Source organism: Ochotona princeps, chromosome 13, assembly GCF_030435755.1.
Source record: "Ochotona princeps isolate mOchPri1 chromosome 13, mOchPri1.hap1, whole genome shotgun sequence".
In the NCBI taxonomy this organism is placed as follows: Eukaryota; Metazoa; Chordata; class Mammalia; order Lagomorpha; family Ochotonidae; genus Ochotona; species Ochotona princeps.
The window spans coordinates 67,764,669-67,787,392 of record NC_080844.1 but is presented as its reverse complement, the minus strand read 5'-3'; the positions used below and the strand labels follow the sequence as shown (position 1 = coordinate 67,787,392).

The 22,724-nt window shown below is 55.8% G+C and overlaps 1 protein-coding gene across 1 annotated transcript in view; it reads right to left on the bottom strand.

Annotated features, from left to right (window-relative positions):
• Positions 1-6,484: 6,484 nt before the first annotated feature.
• MGMT (O-6-methylguanine-DNA methyltransferase) overlaps positions 6,485-22,724 on the bottom strand; it is a 216,326-nt gene continuing 200,086 nt past the window's right edge. Inside the window, exons 4-5 of the mRNA XM_004580178.2 lie at positions 11,586-11,725; positions 6,485-6,790 (exon numbers count right to left, since the gene is read on the bottom strand). Coding sequence (XP_004580235.2) covers positions 6,611-6,790; positions 11,586-11,725 — 320 coding nt within the window. The 3' untranslated portion in view covers positions 6,485-6,610. The remainder of the gene's footprint in view (positions 6,791-11,585; positions 11,726-22,724) is intronic.

Here is a 22,724-nt window from a genome sequence, read left to right as displayed (position 1 = left end):
GCCAGGGCTTTCAGGATGGCCCGTCATGCCTCCTGCTCTTGGAGCAGGTTTGGGGAGGGATTCGGCAGTGGCTGGTATATTCCTGAGTTCCTGGCGCTGAGAGCAGATGGCAGCAGACAGAACTGCACACTCGCCCCACTCTCACCCGGGCTTAAAGGCAACCTTGCCAGCAAGTTCCCCACTTGCTGGGACTCCTGCCCAGCCAGCACGGCCTGACAGCCCCAGCCACTCCGGGCCTCCCCAGCACTCAGACCCCGGATCTTCCCAAGAGCAGAATGAGCAGAGACCTCTCCCTGCCGAGGGAGGAGCCTTTCCGTGGAGCAATGCAGTGTCCCAGTTGCCGCCTCTTCCCTGATTAGGTGACCTGGGGCAATGCACACCTGAAGTCCTAACCCTCCCACAAGGGGCAGGCCGTGGTCTGTGTGCGTGGAGACCAGCAGTGTCCATCCTTGCAGGTGACCACAGTGACTTCCAGCACCCCCTCCTCCCCTTAAGGTGAAAGAGGATCTTCTATCTATGGGTTCACTCCCCAAATGATCACAAGCCAGGGCTGGGCCAGGCTGTTGGCAAGAGCTGGGGCTGAGGCACGTAGGGTCCTGTTTGCCCTACTCTGTGGGGATGGGGGCAGTCTGTGGCACCCACTGGTTCGGCCTGCCCCTGCCCATGGCATTTTCAGGGCTGGCATGGGGGTTCTCCAGGATGCCTCTGCCCTTCCCTCCTGGGTGCTGGTGCCATCAGGCAAGCTCCTGGCTGAAAAGTGACCACTGCGAGAGATGGTATCCACGCCCCGGAAGCTGCCCCTTCGGAGGCCCTGCATTCCACTGGAGTCCTGAGCTTGCAGAGATGACTGAGTCGGTGGCTCACGGGCAGCCTTCAGAGCTTCAGGGTTCCCTGGCCTGGTGCCTTCCCATGGCCATGTGGAAGCTGCGAGCAAGTGCATGGCTGTCGCCTAAACCAGACCCGAGTAGCATGCGCTTCCCTGGGGCGGGGGAAGGGGGCAAGGGGGGTGGCGCCTGTGGCTGGGACCTACTGGGCCTCTATGACACACACACAGAGTTTCTGCAACAGCATCCCTGGCTCGGGGCCAGCACAGCCACGGCCAAGGCCACGCCAGAGACGCTGAAGACACCATTCTTCTTCCCTCTTCTCTGGGACTATGGGAAACGTATTTAATCCCTCCACTTCTTGGGAACCCAGGGTGGGCTGTCGCCGTGGCAGGTGGCTTGTTCCGCCCTGGGGGTGAGAAGCTTGCCCCAGTGGGCCGTGCCCACGGAGCTGGGGCCTCATTCCCACACCTGGACTGCAGGTCTCGGGCAGTAACTGCATCAATGGGCAGGCTTCCCAAGTTTCTATCACACGATCTCAAGGTGCAAGGCTGTGATGCCAGCTTGAGCTTGGACCTGTCCCTCGTTTAGCTGGAAAGGGGTGGTGCACCTTCTGTGCAGCATCGCACGGGTGCAGCTGGCCGGGCAGGCTCCAGAGGCGTAATCAGAGCCCGGAGGAGACCTGCCTGCCAGGGGCTGCTGGGGCTGAACTCCAGGCCTACCAGCTCGCTCACCGCGCATGCTTCTGCTTAAGCCACGGCAACCCAAACACGCACAGGCAACGCTGTCTCCTTCACCACCACGTGCTGCTTGACGCTTCGACGCCGACATCCTCTCCAGCTGGGTTTTCCTAATTTCAGTCAACAAATCAGTCTGGAGGCACACAGACTATTCCTGCGTAGACTCCAGACCCAGTCGGCAAGCACGGGGGGGTGTGGGTGCCAAGCCCCACGCGTGTCCTGGGGCACAGCTTGGCTTAGTGCTCAGGGACATGCAGGGGGCAGAGGCCCTCCCCGCCACTGCTGAACCACTCAGGCACGCTCCATGTCCCTCTCCCTGGGCAGGCACGGGCCGCTGGGCCGCTGGGCCGGCACCTCAGGTTCCTGTCCCTGCCACAGGCCCCCGCCCGTTGCATGAGACCTGAACAGGCCCAGCAAACAGCATCTCACGGGCGCGCCTCGCTTGTATTTCCCCTTAAAGGCTGCCAACAACCCTGACACCACACTGTATGGGATCGATCTTAATTGCTGTCCATGTGGACTTTTTCCTTGTGGCTTTTTTCAGCGAAAAAAAAAACATTAATGAGAAACTTTAAAGGCTCGTTGCCAGTGTCCTTCCATCAGTCAGTGGCGTGTCAGGCTGAGTTCTGCCCAGTGGCCACTGCCTACTTTCCCATCCACCCTAACTCCACCCCCATCATGAACCCTTGTCAGAGCCAACCTGGGTAAAGGAGGCCAGACGGCCCCCATCTGTCAGCAGCTGGAGCCGTGGGGTCCGAGGCCTCCGCATGGCTGCCCCCCGTTGCAGAGACATGCCGGGACCTGCAGTTTCTCCAGGCTCCTGCCCTGAGTTCTCACTGTTGCCTTCCCACTCCTACACACAGACACCACTCTCTCTCTCTCTCTGCGTGGCAGTGAACTTCTGCACAGCATTCAGTCTTTACGTCTCCCAAACCAAGTAACACCAACCTTGACCTCAATTTCTCAGAAGGGAAATTTAAGCCAAATGCCCATGAATGAGACCAAATCCAAAACCCCAACTGAAGGCCCTCTACGTGGAGGCATGCCCTGCCCTTCGCTGCAGTTGGCAAGAAAGCATGCCACCAAGCTACGTGGGACCCAGGAGACAGCCCTGTGCCGAGCCCCCGCCCTGGTCCTCCCCGCGGGACCTGGGACACGGCTGCATGCCACCCCACATGGCCCCGTACCCGGAGTTCCCGCCCTGGTCCTTCACACAGGACCCGGGACACGGCTGCATGCCACCCCACACGACCCCATGCCCAGAGTTCCCGCCCTGGTCCTTCACACAGGACCTGGGACACGGCTGCATGCCACCCCACACGACCCCGTGCCCAGAGTTCCCGCCCTGGTCCTTCACACAGGACCTGGGACATGGCTGCATGCCACCCCACATGGCCCCGTGCCCGGAGTTCCCGCCCTGGTCCTCCCCGCGGGACATGGGACACAGCTGCATGCCACCCCACACGGCCCCGTGCCTGGAGTTCCCGCCCTGGTCCTCCCCGCGGGACATGGGACACAGCTGCATGCCACCCCACACGGCCCCGTGCGCAGAGTCCCCGCCCTGGTCTGGGGAAAGCCTGCAGGAAAGGCACATTTGTTGTCCGGCGTACACTCACCTCCTGCACAGTTGGAAAGCAGTCAGCCCTACAAGGCCACGCACACTCTGGAGTTTAAATCAAAATCTCCCCATCACCTTGGCAAGCCCCTGCTTCTTCTCGGGGTGGCGAGGGCTGAGCTGCACAGTCTGTGGTCACCACCACGGGGACACGTGGCCAGTGAGACACAGGCAGGGAGAAATAGCCTGGCCCACAGTGGCATCCTGTCCTTGCAGGTCTGCAGAGCCCTGCAGGGAGCTCTCTGCCCTGGATGTGACCCCTCGGGGACCCAGAGCTTCCCAGGCCACTGAGACTGTCCAGCAAGCTGGGTGCACAAGCTTGGATTGTTTTTTAAGATTTGTTCATTTTTTACTGAAAAGGCAGATCAGATTTACAGAGAGGAGAGAGAGAGAGAGAGAGAGAAAGAGAGAGAGAGAGAAAGAGCATGAGCGAGCAAGTGCTCCCATCTGCTGGTTCACTCCCTCAATGGCCACAACGGCTGGAGTTGAGCCGATCTCAAGCCAGAAGCCAGAGCTTCTCCTGGATCTCTTTCCGGTGCAGGGTCCCAAGGCTCTGGGCTGTCCTTGACTGCTTTCCCAGGCCACAAGCAGGGAGCTGGATGGGAAGTGGAGCAGCTGGGATCCTGTACTTGCAAGGTGAGGATACAGCCATGGAGCCATTGCGCTGGGCCCACAAAGGGTTCTTACCCTGCAGTTCCATAGGAACAAAGCCCTGGGGGACACCAGTGTCCTCAAACAGGAGGTGAACACATCACTCTGGCATGCACCCACGTGGCACACAGAGGGCAGACACCAGGAAGGAAATGGATGAGAGAAACTCAATGTGTAGTGGTGGCTTGAGGTCCAGCCACCAGGATTGTTCTGTAAGCCATGCGTGCCTGGTGAGAAAGCATGAGTGGGGGCTCCCAGCGAGCTGAGGGCCAGGGCTGCTGCAACATCTGCCTCTGGAGTCCCTCCTGCCTGCGACGCACGCATCCGGGACCACGGAACACAGCGCTGCTGCAGGCCCTGCGACGCACGCATCCGGGACCACGGAACACAGCGCTGCTGCAGGCCCTGCGACGCATGCATCCGGGACCACGGAACACAGCGCTGCTGCAGGCCCTGTGACGCATGCATCCGGGACCACGGAACACAGCGCTGCTGCAGGCCCTGCGACGCATGCATCCGGGACCACGGAACACAGCGCTGCTGTTGCAGCCTTTGCCGCCTGTGATGCATGCATGGGGGACCACAGAACACCAGGGTCCCTCTCCACACCCAGTATCTGGGCCCTGATTCCCAGCTGGGGTGAGGGAGGGGGGCTGTGGCTTCTCCAGCTCCAAGTTTGGTCCTGCACAGTTCCTGTCTGCCCTACGCGTGACTCCTAACAGACGCCGCCGAGCCTGCCCTCAGTATAGAACAGAGCAGTACCTAGTCAAGGCTCTCCATGTCGGCCTTCAAAGGGCCTTGACGTTGGACGGGGACCCCGGTGGGTGAGGAGGGCCTGGGGCCAAGCCCGAAGAGCACAGCTTCCTTGTTCCTTCGTATCTGGACAATACTGTCCTACTTCTTTGGGCCTCTCTTCTCCCTGTTCCTTTCCACCAGCTGCATCGCGGTCTGGAGCGGGGCGGCTCCGGGCGACCTGAGCTGATGTTTCATGTGGGTCTCTGTGCAGCTTGTCTGTGCAGTGGACACGGTCATGCTGGGCAGGAGGGCCCTGCTGCTGTCTGTGTCCGCAGCAACCTGGGGCAGCCGACAATGGGGCTGCTCCAAGGGCCTGGCCCAAAGCAGCCCATGTGTGGTCCAGGTGCCACAAAGCTCCTGGGTGCCCACAGTGGTGACGGGGCAGGGCTCCCGGCTGCAGGGGCCTGACCTGGACGGTGCCAGAGATTCAGTCTTTGCTGGTGCATGGCTCAGGTCCATCTCAGAGTCGGACCCTGCTGGGCAACATGGGGCTCACATAGAAGACTCCAACTGCACACAGGCCCAGGGAATAGTCTGTGGGAAGCTGATGCCCAGCCAGCACAGGCCTCCCCCCTGTTGTCTCCCAGGAGCACACGGCACAGCCACAGCGCCCTCTGTTGGGAAGCACTGGATAGAGTGCAGACCTGGCCTAGGAAGATGCTGCGCCAGCTCCTGGGGAACAGCTGGGGACACCTGCTTCCAGGGCAGATGACTGGCACACCTGTGCCAACACCGTGCAGGCTCCTCTGGCCCATGCCACCAACAGTGGTGTCCCCTGGGCTCTCATGCTGAGGAGGGTCAGGAGATGGCCAGACGGGGGCAGGTAGTGTGCACAGGGCTCCAGGGGGCATGACCCACCTGGTGGGTAGGACTACACACGAGCCATGTCAGATAACACTCCCAGAGCATTCAGGGGAGAACCCTGGCTGTCCCGGCCTGTGCAGAATGAGAACACATCACCAGCGGCCGGAGGAAAGTCAGCAGCCTGCTCCAGTGTGGGTGAACAGTTCAGTGTGATATGAAGAACAACCCTTGCCATGCATACTGTCCGGTGGGTGCTGTGGTCTCACCGAGCTCCCTGGGGACACACCAGACCTGCGTGGTGCCACGGCCCACATGGTCATGGGGCCCTTTCAGGATGTTATGCTTCCAGCCCCCCGTCACGTGCTACCATGCTGCCCCACACCTGCAGCTGCCCATGTGCCTTCTGCTTTGCAGTAGTTACCCGCAAGGCCACAAGCATGAGGGGCCAGGGATGTGTCAGGCTGTGGGGGCAGGGATCTCTGATCTCCAGTCAACAGCGGGTTACCGGTGACCTGCGTCTCTCGCTTTCCACCATCTGCCCCAAGGCTGCTAAACTGACACACAGAGGGGCCGGGATCTGCCTGAGACAGCAGCTCTGCGAGAGGGGTCACTCAGCCAGGTCTGGTCAACAGCGCTCACCACTCCAAATCCCGCTGGGGCGTCAGCCACTGTCTGGGGTCCATGCAGCTTGCAGGGGATGTGCCTTGCACTGGCTTTTCTGTGGGGTGGCCCGAGCCAGCACCCCAGGCTTTGTGGCTCTGGGTGGTGGCCCGAGCCAGCACCCTGGGTTTTGTGGCTCTGGGTGGTAGTCTGAGCCAGCACCCCAGGCTTTGTGGCTGTGGGTGGCGGCTGAGTGCTGCAGCTGTGGTCTACATGTGTCCCTTTCCCGGGCAGTGGCCAGTGCCTGCTAGGCCATCCTTACTGCTTGTCCCTGCTCTAACAGATATCAGGAATGAGGCATGAGGACATAGGGCAAGTGACACGCACAGCAGCCGGGTTTGTCAAGCTCCCTCAGCTGCACGATGCAAGAACAAGCGAGGGCAGACCTGCAGTGCTCCCCAGAACACACTAACTCCTTTAATGCGGGGCTACCACCACACACGCCCCGCCCATGCAGCACCGCCTGCATGTGCCACGTCCACGCTCATGCTGGCCGCACACTCTCAGTCTCAGCTTGCCTCCTAGCAGTCGGTGGTGCTGCTGGCCACTCCTTGCTGGGGCTTGGCTGTGCTGGCACGCTCCCCACGGGGCAGCTTCCCTTCATGGGCCAGAAGCCACTCCTTCACAGCTACTCCTCCTCCGTAGTTGCCCACGGCTCCGCTGCTGCAGACTACCCTGTGGCATGGGATCAGGATGGGCACCTGCAGGAGAGAGGTGGTGACTATCAGTCCGGTCCTGCCCAGGGAGCAGCCTGGGGTCACGCGGAAGGCTCCAACCATGACAAGTCGGATGCCCGTCAGGCATGGGCTGTGCCCGGCAGGCAGCCTGGCTCTGTATCACCCCCACCCCAAGTCGGAGTCTTTGGGGGGAGTCTTACCAGGGCTGGTGGAGGGATGCATCTCCCTGAGTGGGACCGGGACCTTTTCCAGGGAACCCCATTGATAAAAACTCAATTTCATTCAAGGAGTAATTGATAACCTCACAAAAGTCAGCAGTAAAGTTGGCGTGGGGGGCTTCCGAGGAGACCCTGCATGACCAGTTCGGGAGCCAGCCAGCTGACACGTGCATCCTGTTTCCACAGAAGGCTTTCTTGGGACTCGGCTCCATCTTTTGTTACTATGACGACATTCCAAAAAGTCCACAGGAAGATTCAGTGAAAAAAGTTCCTTTCGGTTGTTGAAGTGCTCATTTTTTGTTAATCTATTTGAAAAGTCACACTTACGGCGAAGGAGAGGCACACACCAAGGTCCTCCATCTGCTGGGTCTGCCCAAGTGGCCGTGACCGCCCGGGTGGAGCTTCACCTGGGTCTCCCATGCGGGTGGCAGGAGCCCACACACGTGGGCCATCTTCGTGGCTTTCCCCAAGCCTTTAGGAAGCTGGACTGGACGCCTAGCATCTGGGACATGAACCAACGCTGGTATTGCAGGTCGCAGTCTTACTGGCTGTGCTGCAACGCCAGCCACCTTGCTACAGAGCACACTTCACATTCTGTTTTCCATGAGTCGCACCTGCAGTGTCTGCTTCACCCAAGCCTGGGTATTCACTGCCCGGATCCAGACAGGCCACGCATCCCTCCTCTGACCTCTGGGTACGTGCGGCTTGAGAACCAGTACCCTGCCTGTGTTCCTGCGGGGCTGGCACTGTTCCAGAATCCTGAGCACCGGGTGTTGGGCACATTGCCTCCTCGTCCAAAATTCCTGCCCTTTCAACAGCCAAAGGCCTCAATGTGGTCAGCCCCCCTCCTGGGCAGGCCAGTCCTGGCCTGTCAGGTGTGCCCACAATGGGCTCAGCCATGGTCCAGGGTGATTCTCACCCACTCTTGGCAATGGCATTCAGTAGGGTCAGCGGAGTGGTGTACTGAGTGGACAGGGAACCTGCTTCTCACCTCCCAGCCTAAGGAATCCTACCCAGTGCCAGGCCAGGGCTCGGCCTCACATCATGGAAGCCTCTTGCCAAGCTCACGTGGCTGTCAGCAGGTGCCGTCAGGCCCATGCGTTGTTTTCTGAATAAGCATTACGCACATATTCTGAAAAGCATTTTTGAGCCCCCAAAATCGAGGGCACTGGTGACATTTTATACCACAACTCCTGCTTTTAATGAACTCATCTTTGCAGGAACTTTGTAAAGCATCATTATACATAATGATAGGCACGATGGCGTCCCAACAGATTTCCAGCCACTGTCTGAAGGTTCCCTGCCTGCCTCTTGCAAAGAGGGGCCCTCGAGGGTCATGGGAAACCTGGTGCACGCAGGCTGGCCTCCCTCACTTCTTTTTTTTCTTTTTTAAAAGATTTATTCATTTTATTACAGCCAGATATACACAGAGGAGGAGAGACAGAGAGGAAGATCTTCCGTCCGATGATTCACTCCCCAAGTGAGCCGCAATGGGCCGGTGCGTGCCGATCCGAATCCGGGAACCTGGAACTTCCTCCGGGTCTCCTACGCAGGTGGAGACCCAAAGCATTGGGCCGTCCTTGACTGCTTTCCCAGGCCACAAGCAGGGAGCTGGATGGGAAGTGGAGCTGCCGGGATTAGAACCGGCGCCCATATGGGATCCCGGGGCTTTCAAGGCGAGGACTTTAGCCGCTAGGCCATGCCGCCGGGCCCTGGCCTGCCTCACTTCTAAAGCCAGGCCGGCTGGACCAGGACTTTGGGTTGCCATAGCAACGTGTGGGTTTAGCCTGAGGGCTCTGGGGACTGGGAGCTCACAGCAACGGCCCAGACTGGATGACAGAAGAGTGACTGCTCTGCCACATCCTGCTCAGGGTACCACCTGGGTCTCCTAGCAAGGAGTGACAGGAGGGATCAGGCAGGAAATGGTTCCCCATGGATGATTTTGATCAAGAACAACACTGCCTTCAGCAGTAGGTGCCACTCGGTCTACACTTCCGACCCACAGTGAAGTCAGTTTCACTCAGCCCGGACCTCAAACACACCGGCAGCATCTCTGTTTCCCAACCTCACAGAGGGTTTCATGGCCAGCCTCTGGGATCCCCCCATGATTGCATCGACGCCTCTTTCTTGACCAACTTTTTATGTCCTGTGAGAAGTGGGTACTGAGTCCATGGAATAAGTCACACCACAACATGTCCAGCCATTACCTGACTGGATCCATGGGACTTTCACTATAAAACAGGACAGGGCTAGCGCTGTAGCGTGTAGCCACGTTCAGCTGCTGCCTGCCACGCCAGCACGCGCTGTGGAAGCCCCACTCTCAGTCCCTGCTGCTCCGCTGCCAATCCAGCCGCGTGCGGGTGCTCCCTGGGACGGCACAGGAGATGGCCCGAGCTCCTGGGTCCCGCCACGCCTGTGGAGGACGGAGATGCGGCTGCTAGCTCCCACCTGCCCAGGCCTGGCTGGAAAGTCAGTCTGCAGATGAGAGCTCTCCCGGTGTCTCTCCTCTGCCAGTCTGCTCTTCAAATAAACAACTCTTAAAAACAAAACAGGGGATGCTGTGCCCATGTGTGCTAATGGTATCATGTTTCTGACCCCTAGGCTGAGGTTTGCTAAGTCATCGGGACCTTAGGGACACCTTCAAAGGCTGGGGTGGCCCTCGCCCAATTCTTTAAAGCCCCAGCTGCATAAAATGCAATTTTTATCAATAACCAAGAAGCTCATATCACAGGTGCATTGAAATTTTCATGCTGTGAAATCCAATCCATCCGATACACACAGCCATCACTTACCAGGCCCCGTCTCCAACGCTACAAAAATTGCAAACCCACAGATTTGTTTCTAACAAAATAACATGAAGGGGCCTTGCAATCAATGGCGGAATCCTCTGATTCCGGGACTGGCGGAACATTTTTTCCAACTTTGCCTTTGTTCTTCTGGGTAGCGGCCCGCAGGGAAGGCGCTTGTGTTCACTCGCAGCCTCATCAATACCTAAATCCTGGTGAACAAATGACACTGAGGAGCTGTAATCAATAGCTCCCTGTGCGTTTTCTTCTTCTGGTCAAATGGTTCAGTTCCACTGACAACCCTGACACTAACGCCAGGCTAAGTCTTTATCAACAGCCATCCGGGTGACTGGCAGAACAAGGCTGGGGGGTCATTAGCGCTCAGGGCGATCTGTGAATAAACTAACTCCCCGGGAATGCGCCTGTTTAGAAAAAGGTGGGGAACGCTCTCGGCCAATCGATTGCCTTTGAACCTCGTTTAGCGAATTGTCTGAGGATGAGGCGAGGGGTGCGTGGTCAGCGGTGAGGGGTGCGTGGGCAGCGGCGAGCGGTGCGTGGGCAGCGGCGAGGGGTGCGTGGGCAGTTTTCTGTTTCACACCTTGGCCCTGCTGACCAGGCTGCCCGGATTCTGGAGAAAGCCGGCTCCTGGCACCTGGCACCTGGCACGGTCGGGCAGGGGTGACGCTGAGCCTGCTGTGAAGGCCACGCGCCCCCATGAGGGAGCTGGCTGGCACCAGAACGCCAGTGCCAAGCTTCCCGCGTCTGAGAGACTCCACTGACGCTCCTGCAGCTCTGTCTTCCTGGGGAGGCTAAACAAGACATTTTCTAAAGAGCACGGGCCCAGCATGCAGTCCGGGCTGGTGGCCTCTCGCGCGAGTCCTCGGGCTGGGCCCTGAGAAAAGCCCTGGCCCTCCCACGAGCCAGGATGAAAACCATTCAGCAAATACACTGAGAAGCCACACAATTTTTCAAAGAGTGGGGTCCACTTGATTTAGTCATTTTCTGTGATGACTTGATGATCCTTCACGTCCTCCGTGATGGAGCGCCATTCTTCTACCACATTCCAGACTTGCCTAGAGCTTGGGGGGAAGCCATTACTAACACGGTAGCTCACCAGCCCCAAAGGACTCATGACAAGGAGAACATCTGGGGTGCCTTCCAGACTTTACGGATGAACCCGCATGCACACAGCTTAGTCAGGCACGTATCATATGCACCTGCAACTTGTTTACTCCCACTGGATGGTAATGGTCAGCTCAGCATGACTGGAATGTGGGTGCCCAATGTGCTCCTGGCAACTTAGGGCACAGCCCCCTTCCCTCTTGGAGGTGGCCCAGCCAGCCTCTGGGTGTCATGGCCACGGCTCCTTGCGGCCTGGGGTATGGACACACGGCAGTGGCAAGGACACAGGGGTTCCAGGGCAGGAGCCATCCCCAGTGCTACAAGTCCTGAAGGTGCCAGCCATCCCATGCTGAGAGGTGTTGCTCACATGGCAGCTCTTGGTCCCCGGGGCCCAGGGAGCCCCGGCTGGACGCAGCTCATACTCCCTACAGTGTGAGCATCATCCTGAGGTGGCCCGGGGTCTCTTCTGCTCGCTCCCATGCCTGACAGGGAGTGAGCGCATGGAGAGAGTCCTCCCGCCCGCCACCCTGCTCGTCTGCAGCCTTCCTCCTTGAGATGACAAGGGGCCCCAGGGTTGTCACCAGGAGGGGTGTCGCTGGTCAGGATGGAGGCCTTCTGTTCCCAACAGCCCAGGCTAGTCCAGGACCTGCTTCCATGGACAGTTGGCCCACGGGAGAGGGCAAAGGGACTTACGGGGTTGTTCCTCATGGCTCCTCCCACGGCCCGGGCAGCCTTGGGGTTGCCCGCCAGGGCTGCTAATTGCTGGTAAGAAACCACTTCTCCAAATTTCACATCCTTCAGCAGCTTCCACAACACCCGGCTGGTGAATGAGTCTGAAAGGGAAAAGGCACGGGAGCTTACTTGGACAAACAGCTCTAACAGCCTGGTGTAAATACAGCTGTCAACCCCCAAACAGAAGACGCAAGAACACAAACAGAGGTGTTACACTCAGCTAAAACACAGCCTCGGCACGCTCTGAGCCACCACGTGACCACCAGCGACAGGAGTGTGAGCAGGCACAGGGCAGGCAGGCCTGAGGCTGTCCCGACCTGCAGCTGCAGCGGGCACCGGCCTTCATCTTGCCCGCGTTCCATGCAGGACTACATGGGACGGACTTGCCCTAGCACATGGAGCAATTCCTGAGCATGGAAGTCCTCGTCCATCCACCTCCTGGGGAACCTTTGTCCTGCTCACTCATTTCCAGCTTCAGCTGGGACACAGGAGAGGGGCAGCCACAGCCCCGGCTATGCTACCATGCTGGCCGTCCATGTTCAGTGGTGAGAAGGACCAAGCCCCCCATAGCCCCAGCCACAGCAACTGCTAGGAATGTCAGATGCCACAGCGTGTGGGGGTGGGGTGGCCCCGCTGAAGGAGTCTTTAGTGATCAGGGCTGTGCATAAACAATAACTTTCATTCTCACATTCAGCGACTGGGCCGCTCTGCACCCCGGGAGGGCGCACGACAGTTTCGTCCATGGCCCCTTTGACTCTTCTTCCTTCTTCCAGGTTTTAGAGCTGCTTCCTGGGTGTGCAGTCTGCAGCAGGGAGATGCAGGTGTGCGGGCTGGCCCACGCCTGTGAGGGGCTGCGGACTCGGAGGCGCGGCCTGTGTCCCGTCCCTGCTCGGGCGCCCCTGGGGCCAGCGCTTCTCCCTGGCAGCAGAGGACAGGGCCCCCAGGCAGGAGCCGTGCTCGGTGCCCACAGAGCACTAATCACACTTGTGCCAGGCTGGCAAAGTGCGATTGGGCTCCTAAAGGAAACACCCTTCCACGCGTGTTAGAGAAGAAAAATCCCTTCTTAAACCAAAGGCAGTGATAATCACTTCGCTGTGGGAAAAAAAAATCTGTTTAGTCTTTATTATAACATTAAGCAAATTAAACATCAGCATAATCCAGGTGATACTAGAAAGGGTCATCAAAGAAATTAACTTTGTTGTTCATTAATTTACACGGATTAGCAGAGGGCGAGGAGACAGCAAGTGTGTTCCACTTTTTTATGATATAATTTCAAACTGTACACCATTTGTGGCAGGAGGGTGACTTTGGGGTTAATCAGACTGATTTGTCCTTTTAATTGCTTTCTATTCAAAGAAAATTCATTAGATAATGTTCTCTTCAAAATTCATGAATCAATTTAACTGAAGAAACCACATTAACAGCTCTGGGTTCATTAGCACGCACAGTTGTGTCAGCGTGGATTGCTGCGGGGACTTCGGTGGGCACACACACTGCTTATACACACTGCTTCGGAACAGGGCCGCGCCGCGAATCGGCATTGCTGCCGCCACCGCCGCCGCCGCTGCCCGGCCTGACTGGGAAAAGCAAAGCCGAGCCAGGCAGCCCGGTGTCCACTGGGAGGACAGGAGGTTCTGGGACGAGCTGTCTTGGAAGAGAAACAATAAGTGCTGCTCGCATGGCAGGTGACAGGGTCGACCTCCCATCTTCTGTGGGGAGATGGCGCTATGGCCCAGGGCGGGGAGGCTCCCGGCCATCTGGGATGCCAGCCTGGGACCTCACCGAGGCCGCCAAGGGAAATGAAGCAACACAGATCCAACTGGAGCCTGGAGCAGCTCTGGGCAACAATGGCGCCATTCCTGAGCTGTCCTCTGGGCTGGCCCTGACCGTGACTGCCAAGTGCAGGCCCCTCTTCCTCAGTGTGAACACGCTGCACAACAAGGCCCAGGGTGTCTTGGGGTGTGCGTTCTCAGGCAGGTGAGTGGGAGAAGCCTCAAAGTGCAGTATTGCCATCAAGCGCAGCTGGGCCTCCGCCCTGCGGGGAGCAGGCGCTGCTTTCTCTTGGCAGCTCTGGGACACCCGCTGTGACCTTTGGCCTCTGCACAGTGGGCCGGCGTGCTGCACACACTTCTGAGGAGTTGTTCCTGGCTCCCCGTGAAGCACCATCTAATCCAGGGGGAGGTCGGCTCACAAGAGTTCACGTGGCTGTGGAAGTGACGTGACCGCTGGAGTCCAGTCATTTCAGGTGGCCTGAAGGACAGTCACCGAAACTCCCTCCCCAGCCTTGGGCCCTCGCAGAGAGTAAGCTGGTTCCCGCTGGGAGAAACAGCCTCTGGGGGCCCCGTTCTGAATGTCTGTCCCTCTGTGCCCCCTCCTCCTGTCTTCTCTCCACACTCATCCTCTCTGCCTATTCTGGGGCCTGCGTACGGTAAGCGTGTCCTGCGGTGCGGGTGCAGGCGGGCTCTGTTGGTGCCCCCGTGCCTGAAGGATGCGGCTGATTCTACTCTGCCAAGGTGGCCACGTAAGCACCCACTTGTGACCGTGTCACGTGGAGATGGCAGCTTCCCTTCTGCCTTGAGGGAGCCAGCCGCCGCAGGCCACGGAGCAGCTGCCTGCGTCATGACGTCAGGGTTTCATACAAGCTTTTTGAATGTGAAACCACGGGAGGGACTCGAGGAGGCCTGGGCCACCTTCACTGATGTCTGTGGGAGGGGCATGGCGCAACGCCAGGACCCGGCAGGAGGAGCCAGGCAGGGCCGGCCGGGCTCTGTGCCGCTCCTCTCTGTGACCAACATCCTAACAGCCGCCTCAGCACTCGTGCCCTGCTCGTAGAGTGCAGCCCGGCTCCGAGCACCGCCAGGGACCTCACACCAGGTCTGGGACTCACACCCTGGGCGATGCCTCCCCTGCTTCCTGGCTGCTTCCTGACCATGACCTTTGCTGAGGGCTGTGAGCTCCCGAGGTGGAGGATTGTCCTCCAGTAGCCCAGGCTCTGGCACTCCTGCTTGGCTGGGCCCCAGGCAACACCCTGGGGGCTCGAGGCCGGTGTCTCCCATGCTGTGAGGGGCGGGGAAGCACCCATTTTGGGGATCGTCCGTGAACTGCTGCACTTCAGCCCCTCCCTAGGGGCAGGCTGAGGTGGCGATGGGGTCCTCAGGAGGCCAAAGCGCTCAGAAAGAGTGTGGCTGCAAGATGTAGCTGGAACTGCTTGAGCCTCTGGTCTTTCTCTTCCAGTGCTAGGCCCGTGGCCAGGCCCGTTGACTGGGAGCATGAGGCACAGCACAGCAAGAGACCGCCAGCTTCCCCTCACGAGCCTGCAATGGGCTCCCCAAGGACCGCGGCTGCCAGGGAGATCACAGAGCAAAGAGCTGTGAGAGGGACCCTGGCGCAGCTCATCCAGGGAGCCTCCTCTCACACATCTGACCCTGGGCCAAGGCTGTGAACCACTGAGGCTGGGGTCGGCTCTGCCAGCTCCCAAACTGGCTGCTGCGTCAGGCACTGCAGGGCAGATCTGACAGGACTGCAAGGCCCTTGCAAACAGGGCAGGCGCTGACATCGGAGCCCACTGGCTGGAACCTTACAGGTTAAATGCACCCAGGACAGGTGCTGACATCAGTACCCACTGGCTGGGGCCTTACGGGTTAAATGCACCCAGGACAGGCGCTGACATCAGCACCCACTGGCTGGGGTCTTACGGGTTAAAGGCACCCAGCTAACCAGCTCCAGAAGCGTGACTCCAGCACAATCTACAGGATTTATACAGGACTCTGTGCCACGTCACCATCAAGGTGATTAACACACAATCCAGAATGGTCACCCAAAAGAGAGCTTCCACACACACACAGCTGGGACAAGAGAACCTGTAGTCACCTGAGAACACCTTGGAAGGAAGGCTATGCTGCAAGCACTCCTGAAGCAAATGCCCAGTTACAAAATTAAAACTGGAAACAACAGCTAAGCAGAAACTCCAGGATGTAATGTAAGTGGCCAAAACTGAGGAATGCAGTTTGCAGAGATAGTAGGGGAAAGAATCAATGAAAATGAAGAGAAATTAGCCAATGGTAATACAGGTTAAAAAAAAAAGTATTAAAAAAAGCCCTCGAAAGAACCCTGGGGATGCATGAGAGACAGAAGCTCTGCTGTTCCCACCGCTGGACGTCCCTGAGGAGATGATGAGCAGTGCGGGGTGCACAAAGAGGTTAACAGGTGCCAACATTTTTCCAGATTTGGCAAAAGATACACACCTACAGATTCAAAAACCCAGCAAACTTCAGAGGAATTCACACCAGGACTCTCCACCTGCTGAGAGCTGGAAACAAAGGGGGGAGCCAGAGCCAGCAGAGAAGCAGGACACCCCCAGAGCCAGCAGAGAGAAGCCGGACACCCCCAGAGCCAGCAGAGAAGCAGGACACCCCCAGAGCCAGCAGAGAGAAGCCGGACACCCCCAGAGCCAGAGCCAGCAGAGAGAAGGACACCCCCAGAGCCAGCAGAGAAGGACACCCCCAGAGCCAGAGCCAGCAGAGAAGGACACCCCCAGAGCCAGAGCCAGCAGAGAGAAGGACACCCCCAGAGCCAGCAGAGAAGCAGGACACCCCCAGAGCCAGCAGAGAAGCCGGACACCCCCAGAGCCAGCAGAGAAGCCGGACACCCCCAGAGCCAGCAGAGAAGCCGGACACCCCCAGAGCCAGCAGAGAAGCAGGACACCCCCAGAGCCAGCAGAGAAGCAGGACACCCCCAGAGCCAGCAGAGAGAAGCAGGACACCCCCAGAGCCAGCAGAGAGAAGCAAGACACCCCCGCGGGGGAAAGTGGGCTGGGCCGCAAGTCCAGGACAGGAGGAAGTGGGCACTGACTTCCTGAAACCCAACATTCTGTACCCATCAAAGGAAACTCTTCCAGAAGGAGGCAAAGAGAAAGGCATTTTGGAAGAAAATGTCAGATGGAGATGATTCGTCGTGAGAAGACAGGATTGTGAGGACACAGGAGCAAAGGCCTTGCGGACCGTCACCAGCACAGGGAAGGAAGGGGCTAATCAATGAAGCAGCTAGGGATCACAGATCGTCCTGCTTCATGTAAATGCATGGTGTCCTAACCTAGAGAAGCATCTAGATGGTGGTAAGGCTTTCCTACCGCACCTGAAATCGTAAAGTACAGACTCTGCCTAGCTCGAAAAGCATGTTAAGTATTGTCGTCGCCAGAGTGGCCGGCAGACAAACAGATACATCAATGAAAACAGCACATCAATGAAGACGAGCGACAGGGCTCCAGGAAGGAAGGGACACAGAGCAGCAACGAACAGAAGGGGCATTGGAAAACCAGCGACACAACTTTACACTTAAATCTAATTAATAATATTAACTGCAACTTGCCTAGGCACATCATTGAAAAGAGTGTAAACTAAAAAATAATCCAAGAATGTTCTGTCTAAAGCAAATTTACTTCATATAACAGCTCTACAGGTAAACGAAAAGTAAAGGCCTAAACAAGATACCCTAAGCAGATGTGAATACCAAGATGTTAGGTCACGGACTCCGTACAAAAACACCTTCTCAAGGGTAATGAGCAGTGTCAGGCAGCGAAAGCCCAGACCCCCAAAGACAAGTGTGTGGCAACAGTCTTTTCATTTCTTTAAAAAATGCATATTTTTATTGGAAATGCAGATTTACAGAGAGGAGAGACAGAGAGGATCTCCCATCTGCTGGTTCACTCTCCAAGTGGCTGCAAGAGCTGGAGCTGAGCAGATCTGAAACCAGGAGCCAGGAGCCTCTTCCGAGTCTCCCACATGGGTGCAGGGTCCCGAAGCTTGGGGGTGTCCTCTACTGTTTTCCCAGGCCACAAGCAGGGTGCTGGATTAGAAGCAGAGCAGCTGGGACATAAGCCAGAAACCAGTGCTCAAATGGGATCCTGGTGATCACAAGGCAAATATTTAGCCACTGTGTTACTGCATCAGGCCCAAAACAGAGTATTTTCAAAATTTTCATAAAGCAAAAACACAAAATTGAAAGAACTGGAAAAAAATACACAATTAGACACTGAACACGTCTCTCTGTTGGCAACCGATAGCACTAGCTTATACACACCCTGTTAGGGCAAACCAGCCAGCCACGCCAGCAGCTTGCAGGATCTCAAAGACCCTCAGTAACAGCGGGTGCACTGTCTCCCATGTGCGCATGGATCCCGGCCAAGACGGCCTACACACAAACACTATTCAACTTGGAATCGGGTTACGACCCCCCTAAGTCCAGTGTAGGTTCAAAATAGAGCCACATTTCTTTTTCTTTACCACACCCCACCTACTCAGTGCCACAGGGAGCGGCACAGCCACAGGAGCACAGCCACTGCTTGGCCGGGGACTGGGCAGCCTGGGTGCTGCGGCTCAGCTAGCCCGGTGTCCCACGCGAACATTCTACCACACGACCGCTAGCCCGGGGTGCTATCGAATCTGAGCAAGCATCTACAGACGTGTACCCTTGGGACACTGAGTGTCTCAGCGCAATGCACCGTGTCCTGGACACATGCAAGATGAGCGAGGTCACCTGTTGCATTGTTGCCTGCAGTGGGACTCGCTAGGGAGCAGGGAGGCGCCGGGAAGACAACATCCAGCTCCCGGAAGTAAACAAGCTACTTCTCAACAATGCACGGGCCACATGAAGAAAAACCCACTGAGCAGGTTGAAACTGAAAATTAAGCATTTTAGAACTTGTATGACAGGTTACACACAGTCAGGATTTATGGGGGGATTTCCAGTACTAACTGCTGATGTTAGATAGCAGGCGGTCCGAATTCCTAACGAAGCTTCCCAGTGAAGAAGGAACAGCAGACGAACCCCCAACACGACGAGAAGGAAAAAAAAATCCAGGTAAGAGCAGAAATCAATGAAATTGGAAAAAAGGGCAAAATCTATGAGACCAAAAATGAATTCTGTAAAATGATCAATAAAATGCATGAATTCATAGTGAGTGAGTAGGTAAGGGAGAGAAAAGAACATTAATCAAAAAAAGGGAATATCATTGCAGACTCTATAGGTATTTAGGGAACAATAGGGCAATCCTATGAATAACTGTGAAAAAGTTAAGTGAAATAGACTCACTTTTTCTTCCCCAAAACTATAAGCTACCATAATGTATCTGAGATGAACCAGACTACCTGAATATTCCACATCAATAGAGTTGAGTCCATGGTTTGAGATCTTCTGGGGAAAAAAAGAACTTAGAGCCAAGCTGATCTCACCAGTGAATTACATCAAACTCCTGCTAAGCAACAACAACAACATCAACACATGCCAGAAGCAGGAAGATTTTCCAAGGCATTTTATGAAGCCGGCATTACTTCAATACCCACACAGGGAAAGACAGAAACCATGCGCAGACACACAAATTCTCAACAAAACACAGGCAAGTCAGATCCAACAACATAGAACAACTGGGACACCAAATCAAGAAGAGGCTTTCTTAATATCTAAAATAAATAATAAAGCTAGAGCAAGAAAAAGACAAGGAGAACAGGGTGGTAACTGGCCAAAGAACCCAGGTGAAGTGATGGGGACAGACCCAGACAGGTGCAGTTTGCGCCACAGCAACTCGGCCGTTTACGGACCAGAAAAGGCTTTAAATGGCCCTCAATTAGATAACCACGCACAAAAAGAACCCACAAAGAATCTAGATACAGATTAAAAACTTTCACAAAAATGAACCCCAATTGGGATCATATACTCAGATCTAAGAGGCAAAAATCATTAAGAAGAATCATGAAGAATATTAAATAATACGAGAGTACCTCAAAAAGCGTTCTGAAAAAACTACACAGAAATTTTGGAATTTTGTACATCAATGTACGCTTGTCTTTTATTAACTAGGTGTACAGGTTTAACAGCATTCTTTAATTGCTTGACACGTGAGGGGAGCAGGGGAGAGGGACAGAGAGACCACATGCCTGGAGCCGACAGGGCTGGGCCAAGCCAAAGCCACCAACTTCACACACGCCTCCAGCTCGGGCGGCAGGACCCCCCTGCTCAAGCCAGATGAACCAGACTACCTGAATACCTGCTGCCTGCCAGGCCTGGCGAGAGGGCTAGGAGGGGTGAACACAGTCCGGGAGGCTTCTTATCTGCTGTGTGGATGCCAGCCTGTCTGGTACTTATCTTTAATTCCATTTCTATGACTCTTTAAAAGAAGATCTAAATTTGCGAAGTTTTTATATGTAACAAAATCCATGAAAAAAAAGTAGTATTTTATCAAAAATCCCTGCGCAGCACGACTCTGAGAAGCTGCAGAGAAGGGGCTATAACTGTGACACAGTGAGCCAAGAGGCCAGCTGCAACAGTGTCAACTCTATCAGCCTGCTTGAGGCTGGCTGCTCCACTTCCGCCCAGCTCCCTGCTAGCATGGCCAGCAAAGCAGTGTGGCGGGTGGCCTGGATGCTTGGGCTGTGTGCTGTCCCCACCTGCAGGACACGACGCTCAAACCCTGAGGGTGGACTGGGAATGCTGGGCTGCTAGCCCCTGGCTGCTGGCCCAAGAAACACATGGACACACGTACTTGGTGGAAGAGTGCCTCCTGCTCTTTATTTTCCCCCTCATATATATACCTTCTTCTCTAGGGAGGGGGAAGGGGAGGGGTTTCCTGGAACTAATCATCTATATTGAAATAGGGGAGGAACTAATTATGCCAAGTCTAAGGCCCGTGAGTCTATGGCTCCTAACAGTGTGCCCACCTGGGAAAGCAGTGGTGAACGGCCTGGATGCTTGGGCCGTGTGCCCACCTGGGAAAGCAGTGGCGGGTGGCCCCGATGCTTGGGCCGTGCGCCCACCTGGGAAAGCAGCAGTGGGAGGCCTGGATTCTTGGGCTGTGTGCCCACTTGGGAAAGCAGTGGCGGGTGGCCCGGATGCTTGGGCAAGCAGGAAGAAGTTCCTGGTGTTGGTCTGCTCCAGCTCTGGACATCGAAGCCATTTCAAGAGTGAACCAGTGGATTCAGATCTTATTATCTCTCTGTATCTTTCTGTAATTCTGCCTTTCAAAAAATTTTTTACAAGAAAAGCTGCAGAGAAAATGTTTGCAAAACATACCTGAAAAAAAGGATTTGTACCCAAAATACACAAAGAACTCTAAAAGTCCAACAGTAAGATAACAAAGGACCCAGATGGACGATGGCTAAGCTGGAAGTTAACTCACAGAGGATGACAGAGACGCAACGAGACAAACACACACCCAGCAGAGTCGCTGAAATCCCAAACTGACAGTGCCAAAGCATGGCAGTTTCTTACAGACCAAAACGGAACTTCATGTCATCCAGCCAGTGCAACTGATACAACATATGCTGTTGTCACAATAACCTGCCCTCGAACCTCATCTTGTCCCAACCTGTAAGCCACTAAGATGTCCTTTGACAGGTGAACAAAGTAGGATACATTCACGGAATGGAATTTATTCAATGCTTAAAAACTGAGTTATCAAGCCACAAAGACACTGAGGAACCTTCAATACATATTGCCTACTGAAAGACGTTAGTCTGAAAAGGGTACGCAGTGCATGGCTCTGGGAGAGTGTGAAAGAGGCAAAAGCAGTGACGGAAAATGCTCAGGGTTCCCAGGGGCACAGGCCATAGAGGAGAAAGCTGAATGGGCACAGCGGAGTGGCGTGGAGGATGGCAGACGATGCTGGAGGACACAGGATGGTGAGCACGTGAGGCTGGGTGTTCGCCATAACCCACTGAACCTCACCACACGAAGACATTCAGGAAGGGGGGCGCAGTCCTGGCAAGGAACTGAGGCCATGGGAAGAGAATTCAAGAGTACGCCAATATGGGACACACCTGCCCCACAGCGTGTGGGAGGCAGAATGACCCCTGCAAAAGCATCCTGGGAAGCCAGAGGCTAGAAGACTAGAGGCAAAAGGAACCGCACGTAAGCAAGGCATCCTAGCTGACACGGTTGTTTCACAGGAGTGTAAGTGTTAATTCTGATATAAATACACTACACATAATACATAAAACACTTGAACAAGGGTGTAAATGCACAGGGGGCAGTGGGGGCCGCCTCTCCCGTTGTGCGGCTTTACAAGCAAGGAGAGGAGGCCAGAATGCTCCGTGTAGCCAGAGACTGGAGTGCAGAGCTCAGCAGCAGCGAGTCTGCAGCTCAGTGTAGCATCAGGGGCTGCATAAAGCACGAGTAAGGGCCAGCACACACCTCCCTCTTTCTGGGTCACTCCACTGAGAACACTACGAGGCCTCAACGAGCAAAGCTAGTATCCACAGCTTAGTTCCTAGTACTTCTTTACAAGTTCTGACGGCTCTGCTTCTCATCTAGCTCCCAGCTGACACCCCTGGGAAAGCAGCAGCAGACGGTGTACACGCTCGGGGTCTGCCACCTGCAGCAGCAGACGGTGTACACGCTCGGGGTCTGCCACCTGCAGCAGCAGACGGTGTACACGCTCGGGGTCTGCCACCTGCAGCAGCAGACGGTGTACACGCTCGGGGTCTGCCACCTGCAGCAGCAGACGGTGTACACGCTCGGGGTCTGCCACCTGCAGCAGCAGACGGTGTACACGCTCGGGGTCTGCCACCTGCAGCAGCAGACGGTGTACACGCTCGGGATCTGCCACCTGCAGCAGCAGATGGTGTACACGCTTGTGATCTGCCACCTGCACGGTCGATCTGGATGGAGTTCCAGCTTTGGGCCAACTGAACTTTGGTTGTTGTGCCTAGTTGGGATGTGAACCAGTGGATGAAAGATCTCTATTTCTCCCTCTCTCTGCAATTCTGACTTTCAAGTAAAATAAATCCATATTGGAAAAAAAAACCCCAAAACTGTAGCTAATATCACACTTAATTGGGAAAAAAAAATCTTTTCCCTCGAGACTGAGAAGCAAGCAAGGGTGTCAGCTCTCACTCTTCCTGTTCAACACCTTCAGGGAAGTGGGACCCACTGCAATAAAGAACAAGATGGTCCCTCTTCAGAGAGAACACGGCTGCTTAGAGCAAACGCCCATGATTACAAAAAGCTGTCACAGATGTAAGGCCATTACATAAAAAATCCATCACATTTCTGTGTGTGGTAGACAATGACTTCAGCTGAAATGCCCTACACAGATGCAAATCTAACCAAT